Source organism: Esox lucius, chromosome 12, assembly GCF_011004845.1.
Source record: "Esox lucius isolate fEsoLuc1 chromosome 12, fEsoLuc1.pri, whole genome shotgun sequence".
In the NCBI taxonomy this organism is placed as follows: domain Eukaryota; kingdom Metazoa; phylum Chordata; class Actinopteri; order Esociformes; family Esocidae; genus Esox; species Esox lucius.
The window spans coordinates 24,382,352-24,404,766 of NC_047580.1; the positions used below are offsets into that span (position 1 = coordinate 24,382,352).

Genomic DNA, 22,415 nt, shown 5'->3' on the forward strand with positions numbered 1-22,415 from the left:
CCTCTGGGGTTAGTGGTATACTGCCAATGTACCATTAATAAGGCCTGTATCCTGAAACTATCTGTTGCAATGTATGTAACTGCCCTTAGCCATGGTGTATTGGCCATATGCCAATCCTCATAGTGTCTCATTGCTTAAATATATGTATGGCGATTACTGATTTACTAATGTTTATAGACACAATAAACATGTGCTTTTTGGCGGCCGCGTGCCTCTTCTGCCCAGTTTGAGGTGTGAGACAGTGTTTCAGACCGTTTCAGATGGGATACCAGACAGTGTTTCACAGTGTGTGTGTGTGTTCACAGGGGCAGGGGGGTGACGGTGAGTGATGTTCACATGGCTGGTTATTGATGTGACCAGGTAGAGAGTAGTGTCAGCAGCTTTAATATTCACATGCACACACACACACACACACACACACACACACACAACACACGCACACTGCACATGATCACCAGAGCCTACACTATTGTTATCCCGTTCACTGCTCCTCTGGGAACCATTTTAGGAGTCCCATCCCATCCACCTCAGGACAGATCCAGACAGCTGTCAGAGCTGCTGTGAGAACTGGATTCATTAGGTCTGGGGCTTCATTTAGATCCCAGCCATTTGCAGTAATGCATAAAGTCATTAACTTTAGGGAGTTGTTGGGACAATGAGATGCCTTCGAGCTGACGAACTACATGAGAGGCCTCATACCGTGTCCACCCAAATGGCACCCTTATTCCTTTCACTGTACACTACTTTAGACCCCCCATTTGGGACACAGGAACAGAGCCGCCCCCTCCCACCCACCTTCTCTCTTCATCTCGGTCACTCATGGACCAACCTGACTATGATGAACAGCAGCTGTGTGATAGAGCGACATTGCCATCTAGTGGTGGGTTGAGAGAACAGCCTCTGTCCTTGATCGTGGGGACACGGTGGAGTGCAGGTACTATATTATCTATGCATTATTCAGCCGTGAATAATACAGCAGGTCTTTACAAACTATAAATTCTCCCCAGAGTAACGCATATCTAATGCAAGCAGGCAGCTATATGCTTCATCAGCGGATGTATGTAGGGCTTCATTACACAGCAGGGATAGAGGACAGCGTAGAGTGTACCGCTGTGGATCTCACAGGGACACGGAGACGGTTCCACCCCTCTGAAGACTGGAGAGGAAGAGGCCGGAGTATCGGTCCCAACCTCCTGTTGTTGCTACAGACATTCAGTTCAACTTTGTGTCGTGCATAAGATGGGCTGGTCGAAAACTTTGAATGACTTTGAGGTACTGTGATTCCATGTACTGTTCAATGTTAGCTTCCAACTTATGTCCTTAAAGTTCTATTACTTGTTCTGTGTAGTCTTGTGATGTCCTATACATGATGACCCTCTGCATGGTCTTTGACACGTCTAATGGCAGAAGAAGTCAATTAAATTATATTGGTCATTGGAACCCGGTGGAGCTGTTTTTGTTATGCTCCCTACAGAAACATGATGGTGATTCTATACCACCACATTCACACAACCACACCTATACAACCACATTCACACAACCACACCTATACAACCACATTCACACAACCACACCTATACAACCACATTCACACAACCACACCTATACAACCACATTCACACAACCACACCTATACAACCACATTCTAACAAAGAGGCAAGATTGTCGTGTCAGTCCTGGACATTCCCCAGCACTTGTTGGGAGAGGGGTTGAGGGACTCTGAGATGGGGAGTTGAGAGTTAGGGCTGGTTGTAACAGTGGTGCTATCAGAAGGTAATTATGTCATGCTATGTGAAAGTAGCCCCCTCCTCTATTTAATAGTCCCCTACTCTACTTAACTGTCCCCTCTTCTATAGTCCCCTCCTGCATGTAATAGTACCCTCCTCTATTTAACAGTCTCTTCCTCTATTTTAAAGTAATCTCCTCTATCTAATAGTCCCCTCCTCTATCTAATAGTACACTCCTCTATCTAATAGTCCCCTCCTCTATCTAATAGTCCCCTCCTCTATCTAAGTCTCCTCCTCTATCTAATAGTCCCCTCCTCTATTTAGTATTCCCTCCTCTATTTAATATTCCCCTCCTCTATCTTATAGTCAACTCCTCTATTTAATAGTCCCCTCTATGTAATAAACAGGCAGGAGTCATTGATTATGCTCCAACACTAACCCCAGCCAGGAATTCAGCCATGCCCTGGGGCTGCTGTTAGCGCATGACTGGCTCAAGGAGCTCAGACAAACACACCAACAGCCTCTCTCCCTCCATCCTTCTATCTCTCCTTCCTCCCTCCATCCTTCTGTCTCTCCCTCCATCCTTCTGTCTCTCCCTCCATCCTTCTGTCTCTCCTTCCTCCCTCCATCCTTCTATCTCTCCTTCCATCCCCCATCTCTCACTCCTTCCTCCCTCCTTCTCTCACTCCTTCCTCCCTCCATCCTTCTATCTCTCCTTCCTCCCTCCATCCTTCTGTCTCTCCTTCCTCCCTCCATCCTTCTGTCTCTCCTTCCATCCATTGGTCTCACTCTCCATTTTTTCTTTCCCATTCTGCATCATTCCAACTCTTTATCCCTCCTTACCCTATTCATCTGTCTGTCTCTCCTCCCTCCCTCCCTCCATCCAGACAAGCAGCCAGAGTTAGTCCAGACCAGACCAGCCCTCCCGGTCAGTGCCTAGTGGTGCAAAGGCAATGTGATGAGGCACTGCTCAGCCGCTGCGTGTGATGTCACGGGGGGATGAGTGCAGGGTGGCGGTGGCGGTGCAGGGTGCCTGAGCCACAGGAAAGCACCTCACGGCGTGGCTGTCAGAGCGGAAGGGAGGTTTAAACATGAGAAGGGCAGACACACACAGCTCAGAGCCCATAGCATGAAACCAAACCAGGCAGCAGAGCCTTCAGTGAGCTATGACCAGGCGTCGTTCAGCACCGCGTTGGGACCGGGCGTACATGGTGGATGTAAGCACTGTCATTACGAGGTCTGTCAAAGCTCTGAGTCAGCTCTGCTCCAACAGTGCTCCCGCTTAGGCAGGAGGGGGGGCGGGGGGGGGGGGGGCAACGTCAGACACCTCGCGTGACAGCCCTCTAATGTCCCTGTGTTAGTAATGCCCACATTGTCATAACAGATGTGTCACGGAGACGCCAGACAGATATAAGGTTGGACAGGTGCCACCTCTCCTTGATCAAATGGACGTCGAGGAGGCAGGTACTAAATTATCCATGCATTATTCAGCAGGTTTGTTGAATATGTATAGTATGTACATGCATTTAAATATGTATCTAATTCACAGAGAAAGAGTTAAAAAAATCTGTGGTCAAGTGGGAACATTTCCTGGACCGCTACACCCGGGCTTCCCGCCCGAGACGGGCCCATTCCTGGGTCCACTCTTCATGCTGTTCTGTTTCCTAATGTGACAGGGTTATATACACACTGCTGCATGTCAGTGGTAGTAAACTCAGGCCCTTGAGAGCTGAAACACTTCTGGTTATTGTTTCTACCTGGTAACTAATTGCCGTCCCTCACCTGGTGTACCAGGCCTCAATGAGTCCCAGTTTATTCGGTAACGCTGTTCACAGAAATAGACTTCTCCTACCGACGGCACGTCACACGGCTTCGGCTTGCAACGTAAAGCAGAAAGACGGCCAGGGTGTAATTCAGTGGCCGTTCGACTGAACTTTAGAATGGGCATAACAAAGAGATCCAAATGACTTTGAGCCTGGTATGGTCACCGGTGGCAGGAGTACCGGTTCCAGTACCTCAGAACAAACAGGCTGCACACAATGGCGTAGCAAACCAATAACCTCCAGTCTGCTGCCGTGCTGCAGTCTAAAACAGCTTGTGTGTGCTAGGAAGGGGCCGCGAACGGTAAATGATGGCACAGTGGTTGAGTTGAATCCCGGGTTTGATTCCCTTAGCAGTCCCCCCCAGACGTCTCTTTTGGTTGAGCTGGAATGGACCATCCAGTGAGCAGCAGCCGTGTGAGGCCTTCGCTTCAGTACGGACCTCCCAGTGGAACCTTATGGACACTCTGTGGAATTGTATACAAACATCTGTGGCTTCATTACCGTTATGGTTAGGCTTTCCTCGTGTGAGCTCATTTGCTGTCGATGTCACAGCAGAGCTAGTCTGATGGTGTTGTGGAGTCAGTGTTTCTGTGTTCTCATGGTTCAGCAGGGGATTGTTCGCTGGAGCAGAGAGCTGCCTGCTGAATCTGACTGCCTGTGTGATTACAGCTCTGCTGGTGATGGCCTGGTAATCTGCTAGTTATCCCCCAGCATTGAAGTGAAAGCACCCTTGATTAGCTTTTTGCCTGTCTCTTTCTTTCTGGAGCTGCCTTCTTATTTCGCTCGGTCTATTCCCTTTTTTTCTCTTACACAACACAGGCTCTCTCACTCCCTCTCACACACAATACAGGTTGACACACACACACACACACACGCACACACACAGACACACACACACACAAACATACACTTTCCCCAATCTCCCTCAGTTCTGGGTGTTTAGCTGAAGGAGGCGCCAGGATGTAGGAAACCATATTAGAACTGACTTGATATTGTTTGATGTTGGAAATATGCTCCACTTCAGAAATAATATTTCCACATCTTTAGTTTTCCAGTTGAGACACTGGCGCGGCAACGGTGATGTGGGATGCTGTAGGCCTGTGTTAGCAGCATCACTATCACCCTCATGGGGGGAGGAGCCTGGCTGATGATCCGGAGCCAGGGAAGCAGTCAGAGGTATTAGGAGGTGTTAGCGAGGTGTGACCGGAGCAGGCCAGCTGGGCAGGAGTGAAGGAAAATGTCTCTCTTCCACCTACGCAGTAGCTAGCCGGGCAGCCAGACCAGAATGTACAAGACAGCAGAGACAAGACAGACAGACATAGGAGGTGGTTGACTGACAGAGGTAGAGGCAGACAGACAGAGGTAGGGGTAGATGGACAGAGGTAGAGGCAGACAGACAGAGGTAGAGGCAGACAGACAGAGGTAGAGGCAGACAGAAAGAGGTAGAGGCAGACAGACAGAGGGAGGGGCAGACAGACAGAGGTAGGGGCAGACAGACAGGTAGAGGCAGAGAGACAGATGTAGGGGCAGACAGACAGGCAGAGGCAGACAGACAGAGGTAGGGGCAGACAGACAGAGGTAGGGGCAGACAGACAGAGGTAGAGGCAGAGAGACAGAGGTAGGGGCAGACAGACAGGTAGAGGCAGACAGACAGAGGTAGGGGCAGACAGACAGAGGTAGAGGCAGAGAGACAGAGGCAGGGGCCAAGCATGGGGGATGTCACCGTCACAAGTTCTCACAAATACTGTAAATGACATCAGGCTGGTGTAAAGTGTGGTAGGATGGTCCAGGATACAATTAAGTTTTAGAGGTGACTGGATTTGTTAAAGGGATTGGTTGCCTACGGTGTACATCCAGTTAATGTATTGTAAGTTTGTAGTACGGATGTTGTAATTGTGTAGTAAGGATATAGTGAGGTGTATTAACAGTGTGTGTGTAAAGGCGTTCTACTGGGATGTTGACTTAGCATAATGGGGAGTCAGTCTTACTGTATGTTGGTATGAGGTGTTGTGGTGATGGGTCTGGCATGGTTCTGGCTATATTCACTAGACTAAAAGTCTACACTTTTATGAATTCTTCCTATTCTGCAGCTTTGGGATCAGGATCAAAGTAAATATTAAAGAAGCAAAACCAAGGTAATTTTTTTGCAATTATAAAAATTTTGCCATGCGGTGAAGAGAACATCAAACATTTCATGCAAGTGTATTCATTTTTACATTTTTCAAAGAAATAAATGAAACTACTTTATAGCTAATTCATACACATATATAAGTGCAATGGGGTGTAGAAAAAAAGTAATTTATATGTTTTTCCCAGAGGTGAGAGATATTAGCAGTTCCATACCAACAGTGCCAGCGGGTCTGGCCAAGGACGTTGCAGATTGGCAGTGTGCCTCGCTACGCTCTGGTGAATGCTTGTGGGCCGTTAGGTGGCTCAGTTGTAATTGTTAGTCAGGGAATGCACTTTCCTCCAGCGCTTATGTACTGGCATCTACTTTCTGATTGTGTGTGCTGTGTGATAAGAAGCAGAATGGCTTAGCAAGGTGTTCATCAAAGGACATTATATTATGACATAATCTCTTCCAAACCTGCTTGGGAATTCAACATCACAAAATGTTTGCAAATTAAAGCTAATAGCCTGCAGTTCTAGCAATTTTGCAGTTGGGTGGAGAAATCTCTTTTAATTGTACACATTTTGCAATGAGTTACCTTCATAATCTCTGAGTGAGAATTATAATGACCAACAACATATAAAAGCAGCAACATATAAAGAGTCTGCAAGTGTGTAGACTTTCATTAGCTACTCCATAGGTGGATTGGTACTACACGGTGTAGTCGTAGTGCTGGTGGTGGTAATATGATGGTGATGGTATTAGTGGTGGTGGTGGTAGTAGAGGTGGTGGTGGTAGTAGGGGTGGTGGTGGTAGTAGGGGTGGTGGTGGTAGTGGTGGTGGTGGTAGTAGTGGTGGTGGTGGTAGTAGTTGTGGTGGTGGTAGTAGTGGTGGTGGTGGTGGTAGTAGGGGTGGTGGTGGTGGTGGTAGTAGTGGTGGTGGTGGTAGTAGTGGTGGTGGTGGTGGTGGTAGTAGTGGTGGTGGTGGTAGTAGTGGTGGTGGTGGTAGTGGTGGTGGTGGTAGTTGTGGTGGTGGTGGTAGTAATGGTGGTGGTGGTAGTGGTGGTGGTAGCAGTGGTGGTGGTAGCAGTGGTGGTGGTGGTAGTAGGGGTGGTGGTAGTGGTGGTGGTGGTAGTAGTGGTGGTGGTGGTGGTGGAAGTAGTGGTGGTGGTAGTAGTGGTGGTGGTGGTAGTAGGGGTGGTGGTAGTGGTGGTGGTGGTAGTGGTGGTGGTGGTAGTAGTGGTGGTGGTGGTGGAAGTAGTGGTGGTGGTAGTAGTGGTGGTGGTGGTGGTGGTGGTGGAAGTAGTGGTGGTGGTAGTAGTGGTGGTGGCTGGCTTGGGTGGCACACTGTAGAGCTGTTGTGACTGGCTGGTGGTGGCACTGGTGGTGGTGGTAGTACTGCTGGCTCTGGGAGTGGTGGTGGTGATGACAGTGGTGATGACAGTGGTGATGGTGCTGTGCAGTAGATTATGTGGCAGGCTGTGGTAGTATTCGTGGTGGTGGTAGTAGTGGTGGTGGTAGTAATGGAAGTGGTGGTGCGCAGTAGATTGGGTGGTAAGGAGGGGGGCTGGCGTGGCTGGCTGGTGGTAGTGGCTGTCTGGCTGACGTCTGTGTCTCCTCTCTTCCGGCAGTTCATGGCATCAAGTGGACTTGCAGCAATGGGAACAGCAGCTCTGGCTTCTCAGTGGAGCAGCTGGTGCAGCAGATTCTGGACAGCCACCAAACCAAGCCACCTCCCCGGACCCACAACTGCCTCTGCACGGGCACCCTGGGTAAGGGGGAGGGGATAGGGGGCAGGTAGGGGGTGAGAGGGGTAGGAGTAGTCAAAGAAGGAAGAGGAGATAGGGAGAAGAGGTAGGGCTACAAGTGGAAGTGGCAGGGTCATGGCTGTCTTGTGTTTTATTGATAGGAGTTCCAATAATATCCAAAGTCTCACCAATCAAGCAATTACTTAAATTATAACGACGTGGATAATTCCATGTTTCTCAGGCGATTTATTTAGGTACTAAACCCCAAGCGGTACTCTGAGTGCTCTCGTTTCTATTGTCTGCATTCCAATGAGCTGCTGTAACAAGCCGTTCCCCCAGCTTTAGTGTTGTGATTTACAATGCCACAGAGATCCGCCGTGCTGTTCAGCTTTCCTTCTAGATGACTGGCTTCAGCTGTATCTCGACCTCCCGGTAACCTGTTGTTCTCCCCCCCCCCTCCAACAGGCGCAGGGAGCAGCGTGCACCACAAGTGCAACAGCGCCAAGCACCGCATCATCTCCCCCAAAGTGGAGCCCCGGGGCGGCTACAGCAGCGCCCACTCCGAGGTCCAGAACAACGATGTCTCCGAGGGCAAGACCGAACACAGCGGCCACGGGGGAGGTGGGGGAGGGAAGAGCTCAGGAGGAGGGGGGGGAGGCAGCGCCAGGGAGAAACGCAACGGAAAGGTCCCCAAGCCTGTCCTCCTGCACCAGAACAGCACAGAGGTGTCTTCTACCAACCAGGTGGAGGTCCCGGACACCACCCAGAACTCCCCTGTGTCGATCAGCAGTGGGCTGAACAGCGACCCAGACATGGCTGACAGCCCCGTGGTGACAGGCATGGGCCACGTGGCCTCCGTGATGTCCGGCCTGTCCCAGAGTGTCTTCATGTCAGAGGTGACCGGAGACCCCGTCTACAGCATGTCCCCTACAGGGGGCCCCAACGCCCACCTCATGGGCCCTGACGGAGCCTCCCAGGGCCTGGTGCTGTCCGGTGTGGTGGCAGACAGCCACAAATTTGCCTTCCCTGGCGGAGGAACTGGTGAGCGTTCTGGGGGGGCGGGAGGAGCGGATGGGCTGTCCATGCTGTCTGCTGCCGGGGTTTCTGAGGAGCTGGTCCTGTCAAGTAGCCTGGACGCCGGAGGACTGAAGATACCTGAGACCACCATGAACTTTGACCCTGATTGCTTCCTCAACAACCCCAAGCAGGGCCAGACCTACGGGGGAAGTGGGCTGAAGGGCGACAGCTCCTCCTCCTCTTCCACCAACAGCACCAACAGCAGCCTCCAGCGCTCGCCCTCCATGTCCGACTCTGTGTACAGCTTCAACTCTGCCCTTGTGAAGAACATCAAGACCGAGGACACCTCTTTCGAACAGCAGCTGGCCAAGGAGCAGGGCTACCAGGTAGGAGCGGGGGTGAGCTGTGGAGGAGGTGTGTCTGGTTCCTCAGGGTCTGGCTCATCACAGGGCTCCCTCGGCCTGACCCCTGCAGGCTCTCTGCTCCCCTCCGGAGGAGGCCTAAGCCCAAGCACCACCCTGGAGCAGATGGACTTCAGCGCCATCGATGCTAAGCAGGACTACTCGTCCGGAGCTGGGTCAGTGGGTTATGGCCAGGCTATGAATAGCCCCCACCTTTCCCACCAGAGCCGCTCGCCCAGCTTCTTCCTCCAGGACACTCAGCAGCCCAGCCAGGCCCAGCAGGGCAGGTCCTCCATGGGCCAGAAGGCTCACATGATGGAGCACAACTCCCACGACTCCACAGCCTACATGGGCCTGCAGGTGGTCAAAACGGATTCCCCTGGCAGCAACGGCCACCTCCACCACCACCACCAGAGCCACCAGGGCCAGCACAGGACCAACTGCAACGGGGGCTCACCTACCGAGGGGTCAGGGCAGGGGCCTGGGTCTCTCCAGCTCCTGCAGTACCAGGGGAGCTTCCCTGAAGAGGTGGTGGGGCTGGAGCAGACAGGCAGCGTGGGCCAGGGCCAGGCTGGGAGAACAGACAACGGGGAGGGTCTGCTGAAGCCGGAGGATCACCTCCAGGCCTGTGGAGGAGGCAACGCAGAGGGAGGAGGGACAGAGCACTACTTGCAGCAGGCCAATGATGGTGGAGGAGCAGGAGGAGGTCAGGGAGGCGGAGGAGGAGGGGAAGGAGTGACCATGAGCAATGGAAACGGCGTCAACAACGACGGCAGCAGCCGCTCCCAGACGCATCAGCTCCAACCCCTCCTCCAAGGGGCCGGGATGGTCCAGGGCCTCTACACCACCGTGGGGCCCCATCAGGGCCTGGGTGGAACGGGCTCCAATGGGGGAGCAGGAGGGGCAGGCATGGAGATCAGCCTGGACCACTTTGACATCTCCTTCGGAAACCAGTTCTCTGACCTTATCAATGACTTCATCTCTGTGGACGGCAGTGGAGCCAACATGGCAGCAGGAGGAGCACTTTATACCCACCAGCTGGTGGCCTCCCATGGCTCAGATGGCCAGAGCACCTCCAGCGGAGTCCCCCAGCAGGGCCAGGAGGAAGGAGGGGTGGGAGGGGCCCGGGCGGCAGGTTATAGCCCCTCAGAGCTCTGTCTCCAGCCCTGCTGCAGCCCTCAGTCTCTGGGAGGTGGGTCCGGGGCTGGAGGTACGGGGGCAGAGCAAGGCTCCCTGGCTTACATGCATGTGGCTGAGGTGGTGTCCGCAGCTGTGGCCCAGGGCACTCTGGGGATGCTTCAAGCCACTGGGAGACTCTTCATGGTCACAGACTACTCCCCTGAGTGGTCCTACCCTGAGGTGGGCCTCTACCACAGTTATTGCATGAACTCCTCATTTCACGAAGTGTAGTACAATTTATGTAGCTAGTTTTTAGTTGTACATTCTGAATGTTCTAAATTGGCTGGGGGAAAAAACGACCTAGCAGATCAACTGTTTTAATAAACTGCCATATCCGGTTTAACCACCAGATGGCAGCTCAGTAATACAAAAAAGTGTCATGACACAGAGATGGATAGAAAACCCAACATAGATAAATGGACATTGTCACTTTGACCTTCCGCCATTTAAAAGTCAACTGGGTGGGACAACTGGGTCATCAGAAGGCTTCAGTCAACTTATTAAACTCACAGATAACAAAATGTAGTTCTTTAACATTTGAGACATGAAGATGCCTTTTCTATCCATCTCTGTGATCACAGCATGGCAGCTCAGTAATATAATGTACAGACAGCATAACAAAGACAGTGGAGAAACAATACCCAACTGAGAGTCTCTCCTTAATTTTTTAGGATCAGACTTCCCAGGTCCTTTTTTGTTACCCCCATGTTCCCTCCCTATCGTCCACCCAAAGGGAGATAGTTTGAGAGAGAGGGTTTGAAGGAGCGCGTTTTAAGGAGAGGCTTTAAGGGAGTGGGTTTGAAAGAGTGGGTTTGAGGGAGTGGGTTTGAGGGAGTGGGTTTGAAGGAGTGGGTTTAAAGGAGTGGGTTTTAGGGATTGGGTTTAACCGAGTGGGTCTGAGGGTGTGGGTTTAACCAAGTGGGTCTGAGGGTGTGGGTTTAACCGAGTGGGTCTGAGGGTGTGGGTTTAACCGAGTGGGTCTGAGGGTGTGGGTTTAACCATGTGGGTCTGAGGGTGTGGGTTTAACCGAGTGGGTCTGAGGGGGATTTCTCTCTTGTCTTTGCTGTCACTGAGCACAAGGGTGTCCCCAAACTACAACATTTCTCACTTGGAGTCACACATTGTTGATATGTTAGCCAGTTAGAAGATCAGGGACCAAAATCAATGTGTTCTCATTTGGTGTCATTCTCTACTGATCAGGTTTTTCTCTTTTCACAATGTGGCACTGGGTTTTCTCAATTAAATTTCATCCCCTTGTGCGTCCTCTCTCCTCTTTGGGCCCGTTTTGAAAAAGGTCAGATGTATGAAGAGGCAACGCCAATTCTTTCAGTTATCCAGCATAAACCAAACTGTAAACCAATAAATGTAGCTGTGCAAGACCTACAGTTGAAACAATATGTTGCATATTATTTTTAAACATGCACATGCTTTTCTACCTGATGTGGGGTACTGCAGATTTCAAAGCTATTCTGAAATATAATACACATGAATATCTTGGATGAAAGTCAGCTATCACACAAGGGAAGGCAGTGTACCACATGCCCAATAATCAAATTGGATCTCTTCCAATGAACACATTGGTTTACGGTTCAAGGAAGGGTTTTGAGGGGACAGGATTTAGAGGGGGGACTGGATTTAGAATGACTCTTATCAAACTGAAAATAAATTGTTTTTAACACAAGATGGTAACCACTTTGAATGGACAGAAAATGTCTGTAATATCACAAGTCACCCACAGGATGGCAGCCCAGTAATATGAAACAGAGACGTTCAATTTGTAATGTCAGTGGCACTGCAATGCACTGTTTATCCACATGATGTCACTTCCAATAGATTTCAGCCAGCTGGAAAATTCAAGTCTGACAATTTCCAGACACTGTCAAGATTTACAGAAATCATAATAGGAGGATTACATATTTCCTTATTATTGCCTCCTGATTTGAGGAATGTCCCAACTAGGTTTTCTGGAAAACCATTTAATGTGGGAGAAAAAAAAAGGAAACATAACAGTGTAATTCCTACTGTTCTCCACTAGATGACAGCATGACATTAAATTAAGGCCCAATTCACACTGGCTCCATCATATCTAGTGTATAGATCCAGTTTATAAATGTTTCCGTGCAGTGAGTCTGTATGCTTATCTGTCCCAGGGAGGAGTGAAGGTTCTCATCACTGGACCATGGCAGGAGGCCAGCTCTAACTACAGCTGCCTATTTGACCAGATCTCTGTGCCCGCCTCACTCATCCAGCCAGGCGTGCTGCGCTGCTACTGCCCAGGTGAGTCGGGCCTCAGTGGTGGACACACCCGCCCGTGCTGACTCTAAACCCAGTGAATCTATTGGGGACCTTATTCATTTGCTTTTACGTCAATTCGGGATTCTGGAGATCCCCGGGTTTGGAGTTCGGCCACTGAGATGTTTTCAGAAGAGCATGTCATTCCTAAGTTAGGGGTTTCGGTTCAGGACTGTTGGAGGGATCTTTCTGGTTCTGACTTCCTGTGTCTCGTTCCACAGCTCATGACACTGGGTTGGTGACTCTGCAGGTGTCTGCCAGTAACCAGATCATCTCTAACTCAGTGGTGTTTGAGTATAAGGCCCGGGCCCTCCCCTCTCTGCCCTCCTCGCAACACGACTGGCTCTCACTGGACGGTAAGGGAATCCGTCTAGCTGCCTCTCTCTCTTTTCCCCTCCACTTTCACTCCCTCCTCTCTTTCCACTCCACGACTTCTACCCCCCCCCCCCCCCCCCCCCCCCGGCCTCCCCTCTGACTTTCTGTCCTTCCTTCTCTGTGTTGCCTTCTGCCTCCTCTCCGTCTTTCCCTTCTGTGTCTTTCTGCTGTGGTCACCAGTGGGCTGCTATGGTCTGGCTGGTGCTGCAGGGCTCCTGTTATTTTGTTCTGTGTTAGAGTTGCGTGTTAGAGCCTGTTCAAGACGCGTGGCGGTGAGTCGGCCGGTCCGCGGTCCGTGGTGGACCAGAATCACAGTAGAGTTGATCCGGGTGTTGGAGACCGTGGAGAGCACCAGTCATTGTCCAGTCGATCTGGGTCTGCCGAAGGATACTGTAGTGTTAAGAGGGAGGTCTGATAGACTTGTCAGAATCAATATCTGCACTGTATCAACTTAATTATGGGCTTTCAGGGAGAGCATCTGTGACCAGTCATTGTCCTGTCTGGGTGTCTTATGACACATCAGGTGTGACAGCACAGTCCTCAGACCTCAGCAGGACATACAGGAGAACATATGGAGTCTAAAGCCAGACAGCTAATTTCGCAATCTTTGAGTAGTTACAGTATAGACGCCTATTCACCTTGGTATTGAAAATGTGCACAAGGCATCGGAATTGAAACATGGAAAGGAAAGTGACGTCACTGCCTTTCCACTAGCACTTGATTTTGCATGAGCACACTATCCATTTAAAGTTTTGTCCCGCCTACCCAAACTCATGATTTGCGGTGGGAGCTTTTCATCTGAGGAGAACACTCACCGGAACAAGCTTTTTTTCTATTTCCGAATGTGCAAAAAAAAAAGCTAGCATTGTTACCAGATCTTGTGCTGTTACCCAAGGTCTAGGAATGAGAGACTACAGAACAGTCAGAAGCTGCAGTAAATCAACTGTACTAGCAGTATAGTGTAACAATCTTTGGGTTAATTTAGTCCAAGACCATACGGAGCAACACTACTTGTCATGTGTTTTTCAGATGATGCATTCTACAGTACTATCGATATTTTACAGAAAATAAACTTCCTTAGAAACCAACTCGTTCTTGGATTTTTCAGCTGAAGAAAAGGAGTCTTGGCATTACCGTGAATAGAGATTCTTAAACCGTTATTACATACATGAGTGTATGTTGCTGGGCACGCTTCCAAAGGATGACTGGCCAGGCAATGAAGACTTGGATCCAAGTGCTTTGTAGCAGGAAACCTTGTGAATGAGTATATTTACACTGGAATGGCGTGAGGCACTGTAGGGATGCTTATATCTGTGTTTCTGTTGGTAGTCGCAAGAGTCCTAGGTGTGTATACCAGGCTGTATGTGTTGTGCCTTTGTGTGTGTGTGTGTGTGTGTGTGTGTGTGTGTGTGTGTGTGTGTGTGTGTGTAAAGCCGAGCTGAGAAAGCGTGTTGCCACTGCAGTGTGTGTGACTGTGCATTGGCAGGATAAAGTAGGGCATGGGGAGGAGAGGACCGGAGCGGGCGGCCAGGCTGACGGGACAGCTGCATTGCAGACGGCCCTTGAGGGAGTGGGAGTGAATTTTCCCAGGCAGGCGTGGTGTGGTCTGGTGCGGCGGAACCAGTGTATCCATCCGCCATTCATTCATACAGTACAGTCACACTACTCTCTGCCTCACAGGCCCATTCACAGAACCAGTTCAGGAAGGATGTTCTCCCTACATAGACTTCACATTCACAGAACCAGTTCAGGAAGGATGTTCTCCCTATGTAGACCCACATTCACAGAACCAGTTCAGGAAGGATGTTCTCCCTACATAGACTTCACATTCACAGAACCAGTTCAGGAAGGATGTTCTTCCTATGTAGACCCACATTCACAGAACCAGTTCAGGAAGGATGTTCTCCCCATGTAGACCCACATTCACAGAAACAGTTCATGAAGGATGTTCTCCCTACATAGACTTGATATTTACAGAACAGTACCTAAACACTGAAATGAACCCATTCCCTTCTCCCACTTTGGTATTGGCTTGTAGTGGTGTTTTGGCTGTTATTCTGACTTTTATTTTAGCTTGACATGGAATGTGGGATCCTTTCATTTTCAGAGTAGGCTTTGTATGTATTTTTCCACCCTGTTTAAAGTTTACTGCTGGCTTTTCTGAAGCAATACATGGTGTTTGTTAGGTTAATACTGTTAGAGTGGCCCTGGTCACAAGCATTTCATGGGGAATAGGAAGCCATTTTGGATTCTGCCTAAACTTGAGTCAGGTGAACTTAATCAGTTAGGATCCAGATGAACTAATTCACTAACTGAACTAATTCACACTGGTTTTAGTTGATCCAATCATGTTTTTCCAAATTCAACATAGCAAGTGTTTGTGTGGAAGTGACTGTCTTTCTATTCTGTGTACTGTTTGTTTTGCCTGTACATTGTCGAACTGAAAGTGTGTGGGTTTAATTCTCCCAATACGTTGAACATGGTTGCAATGCTTCATCTACGACATGCTTTTTTAACTGTAAATGAATTGGGTTAGTACTATCGTCTACTCAGGGCTGCAGTGTCTGGTAATAATAACATGCTGATTGACAGTAACCTCTGTGACACGTGAAAGTATTATGGGGTGAGTAACAATTATCCAGGTCAGTAACAATGTTCATAATGAAGTTCTATAAGTGTGTATGGTACATATGTTGTGTGCCCTAACCAAATAAGACAGACATCTTACAGCAGTTTTTCTACTGAAACACATTTCCATCTAATGCACTTATATTATGAAATGTGTCATGAATTAAATTCTGCAGTTGCTATATCACAGATCCATGTAACAAAAAAACACCACTCCAAGGCTACTATAGGCCATGCATGCCTGTATTGACCCATTATATGATCACTCAGTAGCTTTACGAATACCATGCCCATTCTTCTGTAATATCCATACGTTTTTAAATGTGCAGCAGGCTACAGCTATTGGGACCTCTTTCCAATATCAGTTCATTGTGAAACTGTGCTATGGCACAACTGCCTGCCTGCCTGCCTGCCTTGATTTGTCATAATGCAGAGTGGGGGAGGGGGCGCCTATCCTTCCTCTGCAGCACTGCAGGTACGGAGCCATGGGCAGGACAGAAAACACTGAGTTATCGGAGCTGCAGAACAGCCTTTCACCCGCTAATGATTCTCCGTCCATGGACCTGGCGGTGCTGGTGGCGCTCGCTACCCGGGTACCAGTTCGTTAGGAATACAGTGCGCGCCAATTTGGGCTGTACATATCTGCTTACGTCTCCTGATGGTCCATCTAGTCTGCAACAAAAAACGTCTAGTGAAACGAGCTAGCCGCATGGTAAACCAGGAGAATGTTCACAATACATGGCAACTGTGTGGCGTGGTAGGTGTACCTTAGACTAGCGCAGAGCAACATGCAAATTGCCAATATAGTCTGGAACTGATATTCACCACAGGAGATAAGTCCTTTGAAGGCCTACTCCCGTTCAGGGACAATGAACAGAGGTAGGCTACATTAGGATGCGTCGAATATTTTCTTCATAAGATACAATCTAACCAGAGAAAAATGACGTGTACAAAGCGTTCACCCACCTCAGTTCGTGATGGTCGGCAGTTGAAAATAAAAAATTACAATCGAAATGTATTATTAGTATTGAAAGCGCCAAGGGAGCGTGAGCTTTTAAAAGCTCGACGTCTGGAGGGGAAATCTAGGGCGTCTGTTTACCTGCGGCACGTGCGCACGACGACGTCTGCTCGCAGCAATATTTTATATTTTACTGCAGGCTAGTGGGGGACTGAGTAGAGAGAAGCGCAGGAGGGGGAGGAGAGGGTAGGAGAGAGAAAGAAGTAAAGGGGAGGGGGCTATGATAGGAAGAGAGCGGTCTTTATCTCTCTCGCTCTCTCTCTTCCCTCACGTCGCTCTTACACTTTGTTCTATTGTTGTTATGTGTTCTATTGAGCTTCTACACACCAAGGATATATCTACTTTTACTCATAGCATCATTCATACCAAGAAACTGTGGGAATTGGGAAACTGTTCACATGAGTGAAATGCAGCATGCTTGGACTTTGGTCAGGATGCCAGTGAATGACATCTGCTTTCACTAAAGAGAAGGGAAACAGTTTGGCTTTTCAGGGGAACCATACCAATGGAAAATGAAGTAGAAGGTTAGATGTGTCTAGTTATATATTTTTTGTGGGGACGGTGTTTTGGTGTATCTGTGTGTTATCTTCTAGAGACAACAAGAGAAGTTAAGTTACACACGCTTTAGACTTTTTACTCAAAAACAGTTTTGTTTGAAGATGTAATAGCATGTCAAGTTCAGGCAGTCTGTTTTGTCGTGTACTGCTGTTGAACATCTTTTATTGTATTCGTTCATGTTTTTTTGTGTGTTACTGACTGTGAGTGTTTTCTTCATTTTAAACTGTAGCAATAGAGTAGTTGATGTGGATCACGCGTGTTTTCTCTGTACTTTTTAAATCTGACTCAGTAGCTTATATGCCTTTTTAGTTTTTGCATAGTCAATTCAACTGTATCTTGGTGTTGGTGTTAGCACCATGCTGAACAGGTTATTGCCTAAATTGCAGCATGGTTTCACAACTAAATATTTCAGGATGAGTATTACAGAAACATGATCGACATTTTATTTCAAGTATTAATTTAGTCTACATACACTCCTCAAATCTAGCATGTCTTTAACTCAGTAATGTGTTCCGCCGGTTGCGAGGGGTGATGTTTTCACGTGTATGTAAGATAAGTTGCTAGGCTACTAGGCATGCATTTTGTAACCCACACTTGAAATACTTTGTCTCATATTTCAGCAACAGTCTTCGGTAATGTTTTGTTACTACACACCTTTTCGCGGTTTTCTAATAGACCCCCCCTCCCCGCCTCATGCCCCTTGTTGATCATGTGTTTTAAAAGTGTAGCGCAGGCGTGCTAGGCCGTCGCATCGTGTTATCTTCGTAGTTTCGCAAAATATTTCGGTAAATGGGTTTAATGACTGTTTAGCAAAATCGTCTTTACTGCTTAGTGAATTCAAAAATAACCGGCATTGTTGCTTGGTCTGCATAGGAACACGTGAAAACTATGTAGGTTACTATTTTTAGTAAAAACTCACAATATAGCCTATTACAGAAAAAACTTGATCAACTCATAAGTTAAAGAACCACGATCCAATGGACAGAGAAATGAGCGTGTTGTGTAAAGTCTGCGAGAAGAAAAAAAGGTTTCAGCACCACGGGGATTTAAACAGCGGCTCTTAAAGTTGTTGCGAGGATGGAACGCATCAGACCCACTGTACATGAAGTGCGACTTGGAGAGCGACGTTTGCGCGCATCTATTGTGAAAAGTCGTGTTCTGTACCACGGTGGTATAGATGTGGATATGCTTGTTTGCTTGCCTGTTCGTGTCATGTTAGTTCTCATAATAGTCAAAATAGCCAAGGGTTTTAAATATTCACATGCATGTTTACCCATAAAAACATGAGATGGTTGTAGAGTTTTGAAGCATATTGTATATACAACTGGTATGGCTAGCTATGCCAGCCAACTGGAGCTTCGGAACGAAACCTTAACCGCTCATAAAAGATGCCTGCGTGATGCTACCACGTCTAACGTGTTAAAAAAAGAGAGATCCTTTAGCGTGAATAATCCTTCAGCGTGATGTCCTCCTTTTTGGTAACAATGGCAAGCACTAATACAACTTAAATTAGCCAACATGTTCATATGTAACTAAAGTCATTGTTAACGTGGTCATGACTTAATTCATGCTCTGTATCATTTGTTTTCTTACAACATTTAACCAACTGTTGCATTAGCCTTGGTGTGTGACTGTTCCAGGTGAGGGTGTGGAACTTTGAGCTTTTTGGACAGACCATATTTTGTGAGATGTCTAAAGATGTGACAAGCTTTTTCCCTTTTGTTGTAACATGAAGATGATGTCACACCAGAGGACATAGCTGTCTCTGGGGCACAAGAGCCACAAATAAATAATTTCTCCCATGGTCACCTGCAATGGTCACCTGGTTTCTCATCTCTTGCAGTTGACGATTGCTCTGATGACCTCTGATTTAGTCTTATCCCGCTAGAGAGGGTCTTGTTCTTTAACCTGACCCAAGCCATTGTGCAGGAAGATAATGGGGACAGGCCCAGTCCTGGTTGCCTGCATTAGAGCATCTCCACTGAACCTTCCTTCTACCAGTTTCAATCCTCCTGCTAATTGGCTTTACATCCAAAGTGAATCTATATTGAAAACTGTTCTCCTTTATGCCCTGGCTGGAAAGTACTGGGGTAACAGCGTTCCGATTCCGAAAAGAGAAATGGAAATGGATAACATATCCAAGGCAGAAGGAACTCAAATCATCCTCCCCTGACTCGGGGAGATAGTGAAGACAAATAACAATACAGGAGTCCCTGCAGTTGGAGGAAGTATACTTAAATCATTTTACAATGATTCATTACTGATGTGTAGTGTATAGAAACATTGATACTGTGGTCAGAAACTTCTGAATGTGTTTGACTGCCTGTTGTGGGGTGATAACAATAAATGACTGATAAAAGAGGTCTTGAACAAAACAGGAATTAAGCATGAGGCAAAGAACATTTTTAAATATCTAATTTTCATTTTTTGGTTTTGTTAAGTTATTATAAATCTGACGGAAAAAGTAATGGTAAGATAATAGTTTTTTGGGAGGAAATTATGCAATTTAAATTAAAATGCCAGAATATGATACAAACTGTAAAAGTTGATAAATTATTTCCAAATAGACAACATATTTTTACTAATTAATATTGTATATATATTCTTTATAATGTCTCATCAGAGGATACATTCAAAGCACTAAAGCATCACATTGTTTGTTACATTGGACCTAAACCTAAAATGTAACATTTGGAGTTGTTACTTATTTTCTTCACTTTTGTTATGGCCTTTTAGCAACTGTCCATGCACTGTGTGAAAAGTAATAGACATTTAGAGCAACAAGTTGCAAGCAGTTTATGAACAAACCAACAGAGGTAACATAACTAAACACTGAAAACAGAGCAGACTTTTTAATATTGTTTCAAATGCCATTGTAATAATATTCTGCTGCAGGAGTTTGTCCATTTAGAAATGTTTGATGGAATGAGAGCAGCTCCAGTGAAGTGGAAATGCTTACCTGGGAATGGCTAACCTCAGGCCATGGCTTTATAGAAATTGAACCTTTGGAGGGAGGAAATGGCTCTTTGGGGAAAATGGCTCATTTGTGTCTCCTCTCCATGCCTCCCCTAAAGCTGCAGAGGCAATTTGTGATGACCCAATTCAAGTTTGCACACATAATCAACATGACTGAGGTTTTGGGGAAAAAGTTTTGTTTTTCTTGACCTTTCTGTCAAACCTTTTGAAATTGGATAGGCGTGTGTGTTCCTTTTGAATACAGGTGGCGGCAGCATATTAGAGTTTGGTCACCTTTAAGGCCTAACCCTATACCAATAACCTTAACTCGGCCTGAGAACAGGATTCTGTCAATAGTTGTGTTTCCAAAATATAACAGCAGGGGCTATTTCTTGCCAAGATTCTGTCATAAATATACCGTATCATACCACAAGTCATAACTATTACTGACAAATGAGTACACTGCTGTGACACTTGCGGTGATGTAGGAGTTCTGTTTGGCTGACTAACAAGTGTCAGCTCTGCTTTGATGCAGCTGCGTGGAGATGTAGACTTGTCATTTCTTCGCAGTGTCGTTCCATGGGTCATATTTATGAAGATGTTCATGGCTTTAGGAGTTGGACACTGAGGGGCTTTGAAGGCATGGCACTGATGTGTTTTTCTCTTCCATCTTCTTTCCTTGGCCATTGGTGTCATTGATCTCTCTATTGATGTCTCATTTACTATGTCACATCTAACAGATGGTTTTATAAAGCATATATATGTATAGTTTATATATGCGCATATTTGTATGTAGCCAAATGGAAAATGTATGTTTTACTGTCTGTTGGGCATTTATCTCAATTAATTAGCCAGTGCACATCATTTACTGTAATCAATGGTTATGTATAATAATAGCATATAATAAGCAATAATTCCTCTTGTTGCAGTCTCTTTATTTGGCATTTCACTTGCCTGTGAGAGCAGAGCGGTCTGAAATATAGATTACCTCCTCAGTCTTGATTTTGAATTGAAGTTGACCAGCTTCCCTTGGGAGCTGGACTGACACTAAGAGTTCAGACACATTCTACCTGGTTAGCTTATTTACAACCTTGCCAGGCATTACCGCTGTATTAGGAGTCGACGGACAGAATTATCTGTGTATACATATCCAGGCCCTTTATATAGATTGCAGAGCTGCGCGTCCCTATATTATGTACGCAGTGGAACCTTAGAGAAAAAATGAGATGAAATAAAAAAACTGCCATTTTATTCTGTGGTCATAATCTTTGGTCTTTTAAAACCACTCGTCAGTACCCTACACACTGTCTATGAGAAATAACAGTGAACATGAATCTATTACTAGCCGAAGGAACATTATAACACCATTAAAGATAGAAGACACAGTAGACAGAGCAAACAAAGCCGGTCATTATGCCAAAGAAAGGCAGCTCGGCCTTTGATTATCAGTGTGTTCTGTACCCCCGGGTCCCAGCTGTGTGGGTCTAGGCCAGATGGCCTGCAGTAGCAACCTCTCCACAAATACCAGCTTCTGTCAATCAGGAGAACACACTGCGCTATCACGGACTCAGAGGGAGGTAGGACCGGCCTTATTATTGACTTACAGCACGTGTTGAGGTTCGAGCCTTCCCATTTCAGTCTATTGGGTGCAGCGCTTGTTCAAGGGTTTTGCTACAGTAGCGGCGTATTTTGGAGGATGATCAGTGCCAGGTATAAAATGTCATGCTTAAATGCTCCATTGAAATGCAAAAACGTATGAATGCATTCCTATGCAGTATTTCAAATCAACGCCCATGCATTCATGTCCCCATGATATGTCAGTGTTAAAATGAAAATGGCTAACTGAAAATTTGCAACGAACCTGAACTGCTTCGCGGAAACTGCAAAGTGAAATGGAAACCGTCTTTTCTTTTCCCAACTGCCATTTATTTTTCCAAAGTGTAGACGTATTGCATCCTGGAGGTGTGAACCTGAAGTCTACATTGATACATCCTGGTCATGTCTCAATGTCTGTGTATGGCATTAAAAAGAAGAACGTCGGATAATACATAGTCAAAACTTAGCAATTGGCAAATTAGCCTGGGAAGCCAATGCATGTATAAGCTGCTGCTCACTTATCACACGTTACTGTAACACGTCTTCCTAGTTAGTGGTTCGCATGATGAATAACCCTACCTATCTCAACAGCTGCCTTGACAATAGCCTTTAGCTTAGCACAATAATGTGCTCTTATGATGTTTGGATGACACTCGTTGGAACCTTATTTGTAGCGCTATTCAGACGGGTCTCGGTGAGGAGGAGAGCAGAGGATTGAGAGTTGTAATTGAGGTGTTTCAGTTACAGCACATGCCTGATGAGTAGGCCTAATCCTGAGATTCATAGAGTTACATTGACTTCCCAGGTTACTGCCATAGCAGGCTCATGCTTGTCTGCTCTAGTCTTATATCGACATACAGAGACCCTGACATGGCTAGTGTGCAGTACTAGCAGACATGGGAATGGTGTCTCTCTTCTGCTTCATGCTTACAATTCCAGTCAGCATTTATGATATAAAATGTTACTACTGCACTGTAGGTACTGTAGCT

The 22,415-nt window shown here is 47.0% G+C and overlaps 1 protein-coding gene and 1 long non-coding RNA gene across 11 annotated transcripts in view; one reads left to right on the top strand and one right to left on the bottom strand.

Annotated features, from left to right (window-relative positions):
- Positions 1-22,415, top strand: part of camta1a (calmodulin binding transcription activator 1a) — a 375,769-nt gene that overhangs the window by 332,596 nt on the left and 20,758 nt on the right. For 7 of the 10 annotated variants that reach the window (XM_029124099.2, XM_029124100.2, XM_020051920.2 and 4 more), the window contains 4 exons: positions 7,291-7,431; positions 7,873-10,184; positions 12,155-12,281; positions 12,518-12,652. In XM_029124099.2, coding sequence (XP_028979932.2) covers positions 7,291-7,431; positions 7,873-10,184; positions 12,155-12,281; positions 12,518-12,652 — 2,715 coding nt within the window. Of the gene's footprint in view, positions 1-7,290; positions 7,432-7,872; positions 10,185-12,154; positions 12,282-12,517; positions 12,653-16,111; positions 16,179-16,541; positions 16,842-22,415 lie in introns of those variants that run through there. The other 3 variants (XM_029124103.2, XM_029124106.2, XM_029124105.2) reach the window with 3 other exon arrangements.
- On the bottom strand, positions 15,889-16,439 carry LOC109616438. The gene is made up of 3 exons (XR_002197579.3): positions 16,266-16,439; positions 16,067-16,149; positions 15,889-15,971 (listed from the first exon to the last, which is right to left on the bottom strand). It is a non-coding gene; the product is annotated as an uncharacterized LOC109616438 (long non-coding RNA).